Source organism: Alnus glutinosa, chromosome 8 (genome assembly GCF_958979055.1).
Source record: "Alnus glutinosa chromosome 8, dhAlnGlut1.1, whole genome shotgun sequence".
Lineage (NCBI taxonomy): Eukaryota > Viridiplantae > Streptophyta > Magnoliopsida > Fagales > Betulaceae > Alnus > Alnus glutinosa.
This window is the reverse complement of record NC_084893.1, coordinates 6,286,015-6,299,493: the sequence shown is the minus strand read 5'-3', so window position 1 is coordinate 6,299,493 and position 13,479 is coordinate 6,286,015. Positions and strand designations below refer to the sequence as shown.

General features: G+C 36.7%; 1 protein-coding gene across 1 annotated transcript; it reads right to left on the bottom strand.

Moving 5' to 3' along the window:
- Window positions 1-11,031: 11,031 nt before the first annotated feature.
- LOC133875582 (uncharacterized) lies at window positions 11,032-12,923 on the bottom strand. The gene is made up of 2 exons (XM_062313757.1): window positions 12,349-12,923; window positions 11,032-12,089 (listed from the first exon to the last, which is right to left on the bottom strand). The coding sequence occupies exons 1-2, from the start codon at window positions 12,745-12,747 to the stop codon at window positions 11,187-11,189; spliced, it is 1,302 nt and encodes a 433-aa protein (XP_062169741.1). The 5' UTR covers window positions 12,748-12,923; the 3' UTR covers window positions 11,032-11,186.
- Between the last annotated feature and the right edge of the window lie 556 nt (window positions 12,924-13,479).

Here is a 13,479-nt window from a genome sequence, read left to right as displayed (position 1 = left end):
GAAATCGTTATTGGCTATTTACAAGATCAGTCTGGTTGCTTCTATGTAAACTAGGAGGTCACTTTATAAAGCAAATTGGAGCATAAATCATACTTGGTAAGAAGATAATGAGATCAGCCATGTTTGATCATGTGTATATTGGGAAGTCAATAATGTGTTTGTAGAATGTGTGGTTAAATGGGGATTAACCTGGCTCAGGGGCAAGTTTTGAATGTATGGAAAAGAACCTAATGCAATCCTTTGAAAGATGCATGCATGTGACACTGGCACGAGAAAAAGTTGTTAAGAGGAAAAGATCATATAGTGTGACCTGAAGACTTTAAGGATGTGTTGAGATATTGTGCACATGATTTTTGTTTTCTCTTCAATTCTTTTTGTTACTGGGTACTTGATAACTTGCGTGGCACTGTTAGAGAAGGAAAAATAATATGCTTAGCTTATCATATTCGATTGTTTTTCCGATGTGTGAAAACAATGGAAAGTATCTCAAATAATGCCACAGCATTAGTTAGTGTGTCAGTTTTTTACTCATTGATGGATGTTGGCATGTTTTTTTCTTGAAAAGGATATCTGTATGTTACTGAATGTTTTTGACGTCCAGTTTTCCATATTTAATGGGCTTACAATCTGTTTGGGTAGAATTTGTTTGGTATTTTTACAAAAAAAAACTTGTTGCTGCAAATTTATAATGAATGATAGCTTGCACTGGGGATTACTTCCACTCAATGTCTTGGATTGATGTTGTCGGAGCTGATGCTCTGTTTTTTTGCATGCATGCTCATATCATGTACTAGTTCCAGGCAAACGGACATTGTAGTTGAAAAGCACAAAAAAGGGTAATTGAAACTTGGGACAAAAATCTAGAGACGAGGGAAAAGAGGACAAGTAGTGCCCTAGAGATAATCTATTTTTTGTGCATTATAATTTCAGACCTGATTGTTTCAACCAAGTAGTGCCCAAGAAGTCTATCTAAAATCATATTGTTCTATGTGTAGTAGTTAGTTATATAGTAATATTTATTTATTTTTTTAAAGCTGGTGCTTATGTGTATACAAACCTCCAGTTCCTTTTGTGAGCAATGTGGTTTGTAGCATGTGAGTATTTTAGTTTGAATAGTTCAAGATAAGTCTCTGTTCTTCAGTTTGAATTGGATGGATGGTTGGTGCTTATTTACAATTGCTGTGAAAATAATCTTCCTTATCTACAATTGTTTATTTGCATGCTGTAATTTCAAGTAATTGACCCTCTTTGACACTAGGTTTAGTGTTTTAAATGTTTTACACTTGTGAAATTCCTATATGCAAATGTAGATCTCATTTGCTTCTTGTAATTCTATTTGTTAATATCATTACTCAATTGTGTAGATAGAATAGAAACATTTTAGATAATTTAGTACACATATGTGCTTTTATGTGGATATCGAATATAAAATAGCACATTAGGTACTAATATACTAATAATACAATGAAAAAAACTAGGTTATAGGCTAGTACCCATAGTAAAATTAAAAGTCATGAAAAATACTATTACTAATTTTTTAAAAAAATAGCAATTTTCTTTTGTTGCTAATAAACTTCTCTAAGAGTACATTATAGGCGTACTTATTGAGGCCACGTGAGAGTCATGGATCGCTAAGAAACTCTTTTGTGAAGTACAAGCTCAAGCCCACGCGTCGAAAGGTATAAAAACTCCTCATTATTGATATTCGGATGTTGAACCCAACTACTAGGAAAGATATACGGATCTCTTAGACTTTTTATGTTAACTAGATGACTACCCAAGAACAAGTTGAAGATACTACAAAGTGGCCACCCCATGTTGAAAAGATTTTAATTGACATCTTGGTTGAGGAGGTTAACAAGGGAACATCTGACAGTGTGGGATTTTCCAAAATCCAATGGCGTAAGATTACGGATGAATTCAACAAAAGAGCAAAAGTAAATCCATGTATGACGCACAAACAGATAAAGGGAAAGTTTAATAGGCTTCGCATGAAACACCGTAGCTTCTCGACCCTTTTGAATGAACCGACTGGATTCGGTTGGGATCCTGAAAAAGGCACGGTCACTGCTGATGAAGATGCTTGGGCAAGGCATCTCTTGGTAAATTCTTAACCCTGCGATAATATGGGAAGCTTATGATATGTGCATTCAGGCGCTTGATTATTTATTTTCTTATTTTAGGTTAACCCTATTGCGACACAGTTTAAGACTAAAGGATGTGCAAACTACAATCTATTGGGGATTATATTCAATAAGACCACAGCAACTGGCGTGTTGCAACATGCATCTACACAAGACCCACCCAACTCTGAGGAGGAGAGACATCTAGATGAAGCGCTGCTAAACGGTGGTGTCCACGTGGATTTGGATGCTGATGAAGAGCTTGTTGATGTTGACACCCCACCCTCTGCGAATGACAATGGAAGAAACCACTCTGGAAAGCGTTCTGGAAGTACTGCACCACCAAGATCTGGGAGGAAAAAAAGGCAAAATGTGTCAGAACAGCTTCACGCAACCTTGGCCGCTATGGAGGAGTCGTGCCAGAGTCGGTCCTATATCAATAATAAAAAGCAAGAAAGACTTAAGAATATTGAGGAACAACAAATGGGGAGCAGCAACGTTGCACCTGACCCTTGCTCGATAAAAGGTTGCATGGCCATTATGTCAGAATTGGATCCACCTGTCTCGAGCACCACTTATTTAAAGGCGGTGCTGACCTTCAAGGAAGATTGGTGGAGGATTGTGTTTGCTACGATGCCACCTGAGCATCGTGTTGAGTGGTTAGCCTCACTGTAGTAGGTTTGGAGTAGTTTAGTATCACCTGAGCATCTTATGGAGTAGTTTTGTGGTGTGGTTAAGGTGCAATGTGACAGGATATTATTTAGTATTAAGTTTTTCTTTTCCATGAAAAATGCTATTACTTAATGATGTAAAACGCATTGACTTATGATATCACTTTTGTAACTTATGAAGCTTGTTGTGCTTTTACTATATGAAGTAAGGGTAACTTATGCTTCTACTCTATTATATAATATTTAGTTGTGAGTTTTCCATGAATAATGTTGTTGCTTTATATGTATGACATGCTTTTACGCTATTATGTAATTTTTTTTTGCATAGTGTAGTTTCTTTGGGTGCATAGAATAACATGGAGATATGCAGTATAAAGTAATCTCTATACTAATTTATTGAGTGTATGGTTTGTAGGTGGAGGCAACTTTCGGGCCAATATTCTTATGGATTTAGATAACATTTTGGATACCGATAGTGATTCCTCCGATGAGGAGACCGAAATGCGTGAAATGCTTGATCTGATAGCGATTGTTATGAACTACAGGCCTAGGGAGCCTCAGCGCACATCCATATTAACTGAAGCAGCCTATATCAATGAACAACTGGAAGGCAACCCTGCAAATTGTCATGACATGTTTCGAATGTATAAGGGTGCATTTAGAAGCTTGTGTGCCCGTTTAAGGGAATTGAACTACGCTGAAGATACTAAATTAGTCACTGTTGAAGAGGCCGTTGGTATCACACTGTTTATACTTGGTCATGGTGTGGGAATGAGAGTTACAGCTGATCGTTTCCAGCACTCCTTGGAGACAGTTCAACGTAAATTTAGGCAGACTATTCGAGCCTTTAGCAAGCTAGGAAAACATATCATACGACCGACACAGACTATTGGAGTGCATCCATTTGTTAGTAACTCAAGTAAATATTACCCGTGGTTCAAGGTAATTGTATATTTACCCGTTTCCATATTAACTCGATTGTTGTACCCGTTATTTAAAGATCCTATATACTTGTTGTGTTGTGATTGTAGCATGCTATCGGTGCGATCGATGGGACACACATCAAAGCGCATGCTCCTACATCGAGGCAAACCGCTTTTAGGGGAAGGAAGTCGATTATAACACAAAATGTAATGTGTTGCTGTGACTTTGACATAAAATTCACCGTTGTGTATGCTGGGTGGGAAGGGACCGCGAATGACTCACGTGTGTTTCTGAATGCGCTTGGTAACGTGAAGAACAAATTCCCTTGGGCACCGGAAGGTATTTCAAAATGCTAAATTTACATTAATTTTTTAGATATTTATCCATATACTTAGATAGTCACAAACGCTTATATATAATTCACCATCATGTAGGTCATTACTATTTGATAGACTCGGGCTACCCGCAAGCCAAAGGTTTTATGAGACCATTTCGTGGAGAACGATATCACTTGGAAGAGTTCCGAGCAACAGGCACCCCTAGAGGTTATAAGGAGCTATTCAATCACAGGCACTCATCTCTGCGGAATGTTATAGAGCGATGTTTCAGTGTATTGAAAGCTCGTTTTAAAATATTGATAGTTATGGCATCATATAAAACAAGTAAGCAACCGACAATTGTTATAGCTTGTTGTGCCGTGCATAACTTCATTCGAATGACTGGAGATGATGATCATTTATTTACCCATTGGGAGAATGAAGATGTGCGTACGGACGACTATGAAAGCGTTGGTGGGTCCAGTTCGAGGCATGGAAGAAACCTTCGGAACCTATCAGATTCAGCCGGGCATGAGATGGCCATCTTGAGGGAGAGCATTGCACAACTTATGTGGCAGCATCAAAATGATTAGATGTGCATGACTTTTGGAGTCAGTTATGTTTAACTAGTTTAATATTTATCACGTTTATGCAGCTTATGTAATGGAAATGACGCTACTTGAAATTATTAGTACTAAGTATTGAGGCTAATATTTTGTGTTATTTGTAATCTTTATTCCCTCAACTTCTTTAGTATTTAGGTAAATAGATTATTTCTATTATTGAAAGACACATGAGTGTCCATCTCAAACCTGGTTTGAGATATTTGTTTGGAGATTTTTGTTCCAATTCTTCTATAATCTTGTATCTCTTGTGACTGTATGAGGAATTCCTAATGTTATTATTAGAAGCAGGTGGGACAATGGGTAATGGTTTATCAATTTAATTTTATTAGGCAGGTTAATCCAAAAATATGGGACACACATGATAGTGGGAATGACTGTGGCCCGTGGATCATATTTTAAATGTTAAGTTCTTAGTTCATTACTATCTTCATTTAGGAAAGTGATAAGTTTGGTTATTAAAAATGATCTCTTGTTGGCCACCTAAATAGAGCATACATCATGAATAATTTTTAACAAAAATAGTGTAAAAGAGTTTTGACAATATACTATTCTCATTTAGGCTATCAAGTCTAATGACATAAATTTGACAAAATTTTGTTTGGAAATCACTAAATAAATGGTGAAAACAAAAAATTGAAAACAAAAAATATATTAAGAAATGCCAAACAGTTTTCTATTTTCTTCTTAAATGAAAACTGTTTTGCAAACAATTGTCCAAGCGCATTAGGTACTGTTTTCTATTTTATAAAACTGTTTTCGAAAACAATTTGCCAAACACTTTTTTAACGAAAAAACAACAAAAACGGTTTTTTGTTTTTGTTCTCGAAAACAATTCTCAAACACAAAAACAAAAAATCGGTTTACCAAACGAGCTCGTGTACTTTTAGTTTTGAATTTGCTTTTTTTTTTTTAACATTAAAATGAGGAGAGGGGACGGATGAACGTCCCCTTTGTAGCATTTCTCTTTTCTTAATTATTTTATCCACAACATGCTCAATTTTATCTGTTGTCTAGCTATAGAAAGAAGGCAATTTACTTCGTTTTTTTTTTTTTTTTTTTTTTTCCTAAGCAATTAGAAAGGGAGAAAGAGAAGGGGAAGGGGAAGGGGAAGATTATTTATTCCCTATTGAATGCTACAAAATTGGACCTAATCTCCCATCTTTCTATGCATCCTCGGATCGAAATGGTACTCCAAAGAAGAAACAAATTCGGTGCCAAATAGGTTTTGGCACCAAATTCGCGAATACTAAAAACCTAACATATGTTATTTCACGTATGTTAGAGCATTAACATATAGTTCTTTGTGGTGGGTATATGTTATGAGCCTTTGGTCTTGGTAGCTTGGTGGGCAATATTAGGTTAATGGACCTTTGGCTTTGGTAGCTTAGTGGACCTTGAGTTTGTGCATATAAGGCCTAGAGTCTAATTATAGAGGTATCTGATTTTTGAATTGTGAAAAATTGAAAATGGAGGTTGAGCACCTCAAAATACTCTAGGAGATTGGATATTTCGAATTGTCCATTTCTATCCAAATACAATATAGTTTTCATGACCGAATTCGTTGTTCATCATCTTCTTTCGTCAAATCATTCTATTTTCCTTCCTCAAATCAGTAACAGTGAATCCACCTATTACATTCTTCAAACTGTTTTTTTCTTCAAATTATAACTAATCACTAAAATGCTTCTACAATATCCTGTTCTTTACTGTTCTTCATTGTTCGACAAAATGTTACAGTTCTATAGCATTCTTTATGCTTTTTCTTTTCTTTTCTTTTTCAAAAAAAAAAAAAAATTAATTTTTTTTTATTAACGTCTCCCTCTTTCTTCGAATGAAAAACACTCTCTCGAGTCCCCTCATTCTCTCTCGCCTCTTTGTTCGGTAATCTCTTCTCTCCTCTCTCATCATCGTTGGCCTTTCCCACCCAACATTTTTCGGTGTAACCTCCGATAAGTTTCATACGCTCTTCTTGTCTATGTCGGGAAAATATGATCGTTGGAAAAAGAATAAAGAAAAAAAAAAGAAAAAGAATGAGAATGAATGTACTTTTTTTAAAAAAAAATGAGCTATTTTAAAAGAGAAATGCTTGGTTGTACACTCTCATCCCACTCCTATCCCACTCTTATCTACTTGGACCAATAATGTGAGAGATAGTGGAGAGAGTGTAGTGGGACCCAATTTTTTTAACAATATTATTGGTCCAAGTAGACAAAGGTGGGATAGGAGTGGGATGAGAGTGTACAACCAAGCATTTCTCATTTTAAAATAGAAAAAGTACAGTGCTACGTAATGTATAATATAATGATAAAAAGTAAAAAGATAAGAATAAAGAAAAAGTATTTAATTGATCTAAAAAAAATAAAAGCGAATTTATTGTGAAATGTTTTTTATAGAAAAATAAAAAGTAATTTTGTTTCTTAAATCGAGAGAAAATGGTTAGTATCTTTTGCTAGTGCTCTAACAGTGAAAAATAAAAATAAAACAAACTACCCATTTTTTCTTACTAATTATTTTTCAGATCAAATTGGTGTTGATTAAACTAGTGTTCAAGGATAATCAATCCCCTCTCTTTTTCATTATGCTTGAATGAAACATTTCCAATCAAGGCTAAGCTTTATTTAAGTCAAGCTCATCTTCCGAAGAAGGTAAAATCTTTTGCAGATTTTTCGTATGGCTCATAAGTTATAATAGTTAAATATAATTATTATAATCCATTTTCTCCCACAAGCAGATGCTCTTTAAAATATTGCATTTTTATCCATTTTCCTACGGTTCATTTTATTCTTTTTTTTTTTTTTTATTCTTTTCTCTCAACTCTTTCACTCTCTCTCTCTCTCTCTCTCTCTCTCTCTCTCTCTCTCTCTCTCTCTCAACTTTCACAGTAAAAATACATTGAAAAATAATATTTTAAAAAAAATAGAAAGTATTATAAATAATATGTTGAAATGTATATTCAAAAATTAGTAGCTAAAATAAAAAATTGTGTATTTTGAGTAGCTAAAATAGCTATAGCTGCTGGAAATTTGTAAATGGTATGTTTGGGATTGTGATCTCATAAACAAAAAATGTGATTTTAAACAAAATTACAGGAAAAAAAAAATCATTTAGAATTATATTTTTTAAAAATTACGTTTTAAAAACACAGAAAATATATTCTTTCAAATCGCGGGCAAGAATATGCTTTTTTGAAAACGCACAATTTTAAAAATTAAATTGTGATTTTAAAAGTCAAACTACGATTTTGTCAAACATTAAACAACGTTTTTAAAATTTACATATATTTCAAAATAGTTATTTTTTAAATCGTAATAAAACTTATTACCCATGGGCCATGAGTGCTTAAATACCATTCGGATGTGTCCCTACAATATATATCAATGCATAAAAAAGACATCCAAAAGAATGATTCCTTATATATATATATATATATATATATATATAAATAGAACCGTTCAATTATTAACATCCTTAGACATGGGCTTTCATATCATGATGGTACATGAAGAGATCCTTGGAAGGAAACAGAGATTTGGCTTTAGGAGGGATAATATCCTCCTCTAATTGGCACCTTTTTCCTCGGAAGGAAACAGATATTTTGCCATTCTTCTTTTGCACTTCCCGAGGGATGATTCCCTCCTCTAATTGCCAATTGGAACCTTTCCCTTTTGATCATGCATATGTAATTATAGAGGGGACAAGCCGTCCAAGTATTCCTTGTCACAGACTCACACAGCCACCACCACTATGATATAGTCATATAGATATTAATTACGTGCAATTGACTGCAGTTACCCACTCATGCCACCTCCCATTTGACTGCAAGAGGAACTCATATATATGGGAACATCAAGCCATGATCCCATTAAGAAGAAGAAGAAGAATAAGAAAACTTTGGACTTCAGAATACCCCTCGATGGTTGATGCCTACTCAGAACAGAGTAAGAGAAAACAGAGCAGTTACATTAACCACGTTTTAATATGTATTTTTTACACCGAATGGAAGATTACGAGGATATTATATGATTTTATCTATATCCACTCAACAACTACGTATGTCACGACCCAATTGCACCATCACTCGACCAACATACTTGAAGGCTTTACATTTGTTCTTCCCGACCAACCGAGTCCATCACAACTCAACATCACCTTCCAATCCATCCCTGGTAGTTGTAGGTACAACTCAGTCTCTAATTTGAATATATAAAAATTTAAGTTTATCTTAAATTTAAATATATAAACTTCCTTCAATTTCTTTTATTATTCTTTGTCTCACATTGAAAGCTATGAGTATTTTGTGTGCTTTACAAGCATTTATCATGCCCTTATACTAGTTAAGATTGTGAGTGTGCATGTGCTAGTTGCGTCACCTAGTGTGAAACATTAGTCATCATACGCACGCGTGTCGCTTTAGACGCACGCACGCATCGTCGCACACGAGATTATTAATTAACTATATTTTCTAACTGCTATTTCTACAGTCAAAAATTGTGTTTTCAACAGTTAGAAACTATATTAAAACTGCTGTAAACTGTTTCTAAAATTTAAATAAAACTATATGGGGTGATTACATTTTTCCCCCATCAACTACCAGCCATTGTCAACATGCCCCCATGAACTGACACCTCGACCAAAAGAGAGCATCCAACTACCAACTTTACACACTTTGCCTCCTTCTGTCAGTTTAATTCGTAAAAAGACATAAATGCCCTCAACTTTTTTAAACATATTAATTTTAATATTTTTTTATTAATTACTGTTGGAGGGCATTTTGGTCTTTAAACCAAAATTAACACCCAAAAATGGAATATTCCGTCCAAGTTAACGGAATTCCTTGACGGAAGGGGGCAAAGTGTGTAAAGTTGGTAGTTGGATGCTCTCTTTTGGTCGAGGTGTCAGTTCATGGGGGCATGTTGACAATGGCTGGTAGTTGATGGGGGGAAAAGGTAATTACCCCAAACTATATTTTTCCAGCATATTTTCGACATCTTTTTCCTTCTCTTCTTTTTCATCTTCTCTGCTGTTACAGAATTTCTGAATTCAGAGTAGTGTTTAAAATTTGCAATCTGCACACTACATTCGGGCAGTATTGTATCCTGATGACAAAATTGTTGTATTCTCTTTTACAAAACTTCTTGTTTAAGTGGGAAGCAATATTTATCTAAGAGACAGACTTACATTCACCTTACTTAACTTTTTATTTTTATGCTTTCTTCAATTTTCTGTACTTCCTCATCTTTATTTTCCAACATCCTATTATTGTTTTTCGCAAACATTTGGCTTTCCTATCTGCCTTGTCTGAGCATGATGATTCTGTAAGTGTTAGGTACTCACAAGTTGTATGCTATTCCCATTCACGTGAAGCCATGGCCTCTGACATGCAAGCCTCGGAATCAGAGAATACATGAACCCTTCAATCTTTACTTCCAGGCCGAAAAAACCAATTGGTTACAAATGGGCTTTCAAAATCAGACTTTGAGCCTATGGTTCCATCAAAGGGCACAAGGCCTGTCTTATAGCTTAAGGGAGACACTTAGATTGAGGGGCTTGACTATCATGACACCTTTGCACCCGTTGCCAGACTCGTTACGGTGCGCTGTGTGCTTGCCATTTCTACTGCCAGAAATTGGTCCTTCACCAGCTCGATGTCAACAATACTCTTCTCTACGACGACCTTTATGAGGAAGTCTACATGACACTTCCTCAAGGCTATTCCACATAAGGGTAGATGCGAGTTTGTCGCTTGAATAAGTCCCCAAACAAGCCTCTTGGAATTGGTTTTCCAAGTTTTCATCTATGCTTCTCCCATGGAGCAAAACTTCAAGCTCACTGATACCAATGGCGAGCTCCTTTCAAATCCCAACTACTATCGTCGCCTTGTGGCAGATTGATCTATCTCACAATTACAAGGCCTCACATTGTCTACTCCGTCAACATTCAGAGCCTGTTCATGCATGAACCTCACCAACCACACTATGATGCTGTTATTCAGGTCCTTCGTTACATTAGATCATCCATAGGCACATGCATCTTTTTGCCATCAACATGCAATTTTCAAAATCTATGCTTACTCGAACTTAGATCGGGCCAGCTGCCCCATCACCCGCCGCTCGACCATTGGCTACCTGTTAAGCTAGGTGATAGTCCCATTTCATGGCATACTAAGAAACTGGTCGCGGTATCCCTCCTTCGCAGAAGCTGAATAAGCAACCTTAACACAATCAATATACAGAGAAAATGTTTCTCCATTCTATTCTCATGCTCTGCATTCTCAACAGAAATTGAACTAATAACTTCCACTTTATAAGACGTGATCTCCAATAGATTATGCTAACTTTGTGTTTACATTCACATAAAACATAACCAAATATATAAAAACATAAACAAATTTAATTTACATAGTAACCAACAAGGACATGGCGTAAAAAATAACCCACAGTGAAACTATATTGATACACAAGACATGGTTCACTATAATTTACAGAACTAAATCAAACTAGACATTGCAGGCAACAACACCATATTTCATCTGCCAAACCTACCACTCTGTGGCTCCACTTCCCCATTATTCATCAGCCTATCAAGAACCACATTAAGGTCCACTGGTTGCCCAGTCTCCTTCAATTTCCTCACTGTTGCTCTCACCAAGTCCCTCCGGAATCCCATCGCTACAACGTTGTCAACAGCATCATCAGTTGGTATGCCATCTCCAGTCCCACCAGAACCTGATCCACCATCCACACTAGAGGCCATAGGTAGTGCGTGCGGTAATATCTGGGCGGTTGGCAGCTGTGAGTGGCTGCTTCCACCACTGAGAACCGAAGGAGACAGGGAGACTTGCGACGGTTTCACTGTCGAACTGCTGTAGAAGGAAGGAGATCCACTATAAGAATGCCCATAAAAACTTGAATGCCCAGGTGGTTGTTGTGAGTGCCTAGATGGTAACCTTGAATAAGGATTGCTGGAGGGTTGAATCGGTTGATCATGCACCTGATGGGCAGAACCCGAATAAAAATTTTGGGAGGGGGGAGCAGTGGCAGGTGCAAGATAGCTAGGTGGACAATGTGCTTGGAGATTGCCATAGCTGAGAGGTGGGTGTAGTTGCGGTGGCTGCTGGGTTAACTGTGTGATTGGAGACATATGGTATTGCTGATGTGTAGATTCTGGAGGAAGCACAGGCGGTGAATAGTAAGACTCTGGCTGAGGAAGAGAGGGAATTTGGTTCTGGGAAAATATGGTAGGAATTTGATAAGCAACAGGAATTGGAAGTGGTTGGTGGCTTTGCTGAGGGACAGATGAATTACTTTGAACAGAGCTATTCTGGCTTTTCGATTGCTGCTTGTTTTTCAACATTTGCAGCTTCGCAAGCTGTAGCTGAGCGTCTGATATCTCTTGCTTATCCCTTAAATCTTGAACACCACCATGAACCTGTAAACAAGTTATTCACAAAGAGCATGTAAAGCAGCTCAATTGCCCTGCTGCATTTGACAAGCCTTAATTAATTACCAGCTAACCCAGATTAGAACCATAGACATATCTACGGTTTCTGTGATTTAACATTGACACAATTACTGTAATTGTGCAGGCCTTATACATATGCATATGCTAACAATGGATAATTCTACAATAATCCTACTGGGTACTGGTTGAATTTCTTCAAATTCAGAAAGGAGTTGATTTTAACTACCTCTCTCAGAACAATTTCCAGCTCTCTCAGCTTCCCATCAGACCTGCCGTGGTTGAATTCAACCGAGTCCTTCAAATCATCGATGGAACCCTCCAGCCGGCGCGTCCTGGTCTCCAGCTGCGAGAGCCGCGCGCTCAGACCCAACACGGCGTGCACCAGAGTCTCGCTGAGCTCCGTCATCATCCTATCGATCAGTGCCGCAACATGGGAATCCCCAGCTTCCGCAGAATCAACTTTATTGGAGGAAGCAATGGGTCGTATAGGGTGGAATCGAAATACCGGAGAGAGGTCGTCGTTCTCATCGTCGTCTTGGGGATTTGACAACAAAGCGGAGGAATTTTCGGATCGGGATTGAGAAAGTTCCATAATCTGCTTGTCCATGTACTCGGACGTCCTCATTCTTTTGTTTTCTTCTTTTCACATTTTTCCTTCTAATTTTCGGACACGCCAAACAGAGGGTAACACAGGAACAGTAACTGATGAGTCATCGGAAAATCGGACAACCTTTCTCACCCGCAACCGCAAGTCAAAAACCGAAGGGTTGTAATTGATTACACGTGTTGCCCGAGGCACCAGAAAAATTGCAATTCTATCAAATATGTGTTTTAATTCAATTATGAAAAAGTTGCCATAGCGATTGGTTTGAGTCGTTTGCCATAGCGATTTTTTTTTTTTTTTTAATTATATTTTACCATTTTTTTATTATATTCAAAAAATGTAAATACTTGAAAATGATCATATTCCATGCGGGACAATGAAAAACAACATCATTACTGCACATTTATTTGGACATAAAATATATATATATATATATATTTTTATATTTGTTGGTGTTTTGTGTAATAAAAAATGATAGTTAAAGAAAATTATTTTTAATTTAACTGTAAAAGCTTCTTTAATTTTTAAGAAACGATTTATGGTTTTTTTTTTTAAATTTTTATTTGAACTCTTCATTTTTGCTCGTACATTTGTGAAAATCTACCGCTGCTAGACATTGGAGTTTTTTGGTAGTTCGAATCTGCCGTCGAAGGTCCTCAAATTTTGAAATCTGATTGCAAAAATCCAGCAACCCAGATTCCAGCAAAATAGATTGGAATCCAGCCGGTGCTAGAACCTTTTAATTTGTGCTGG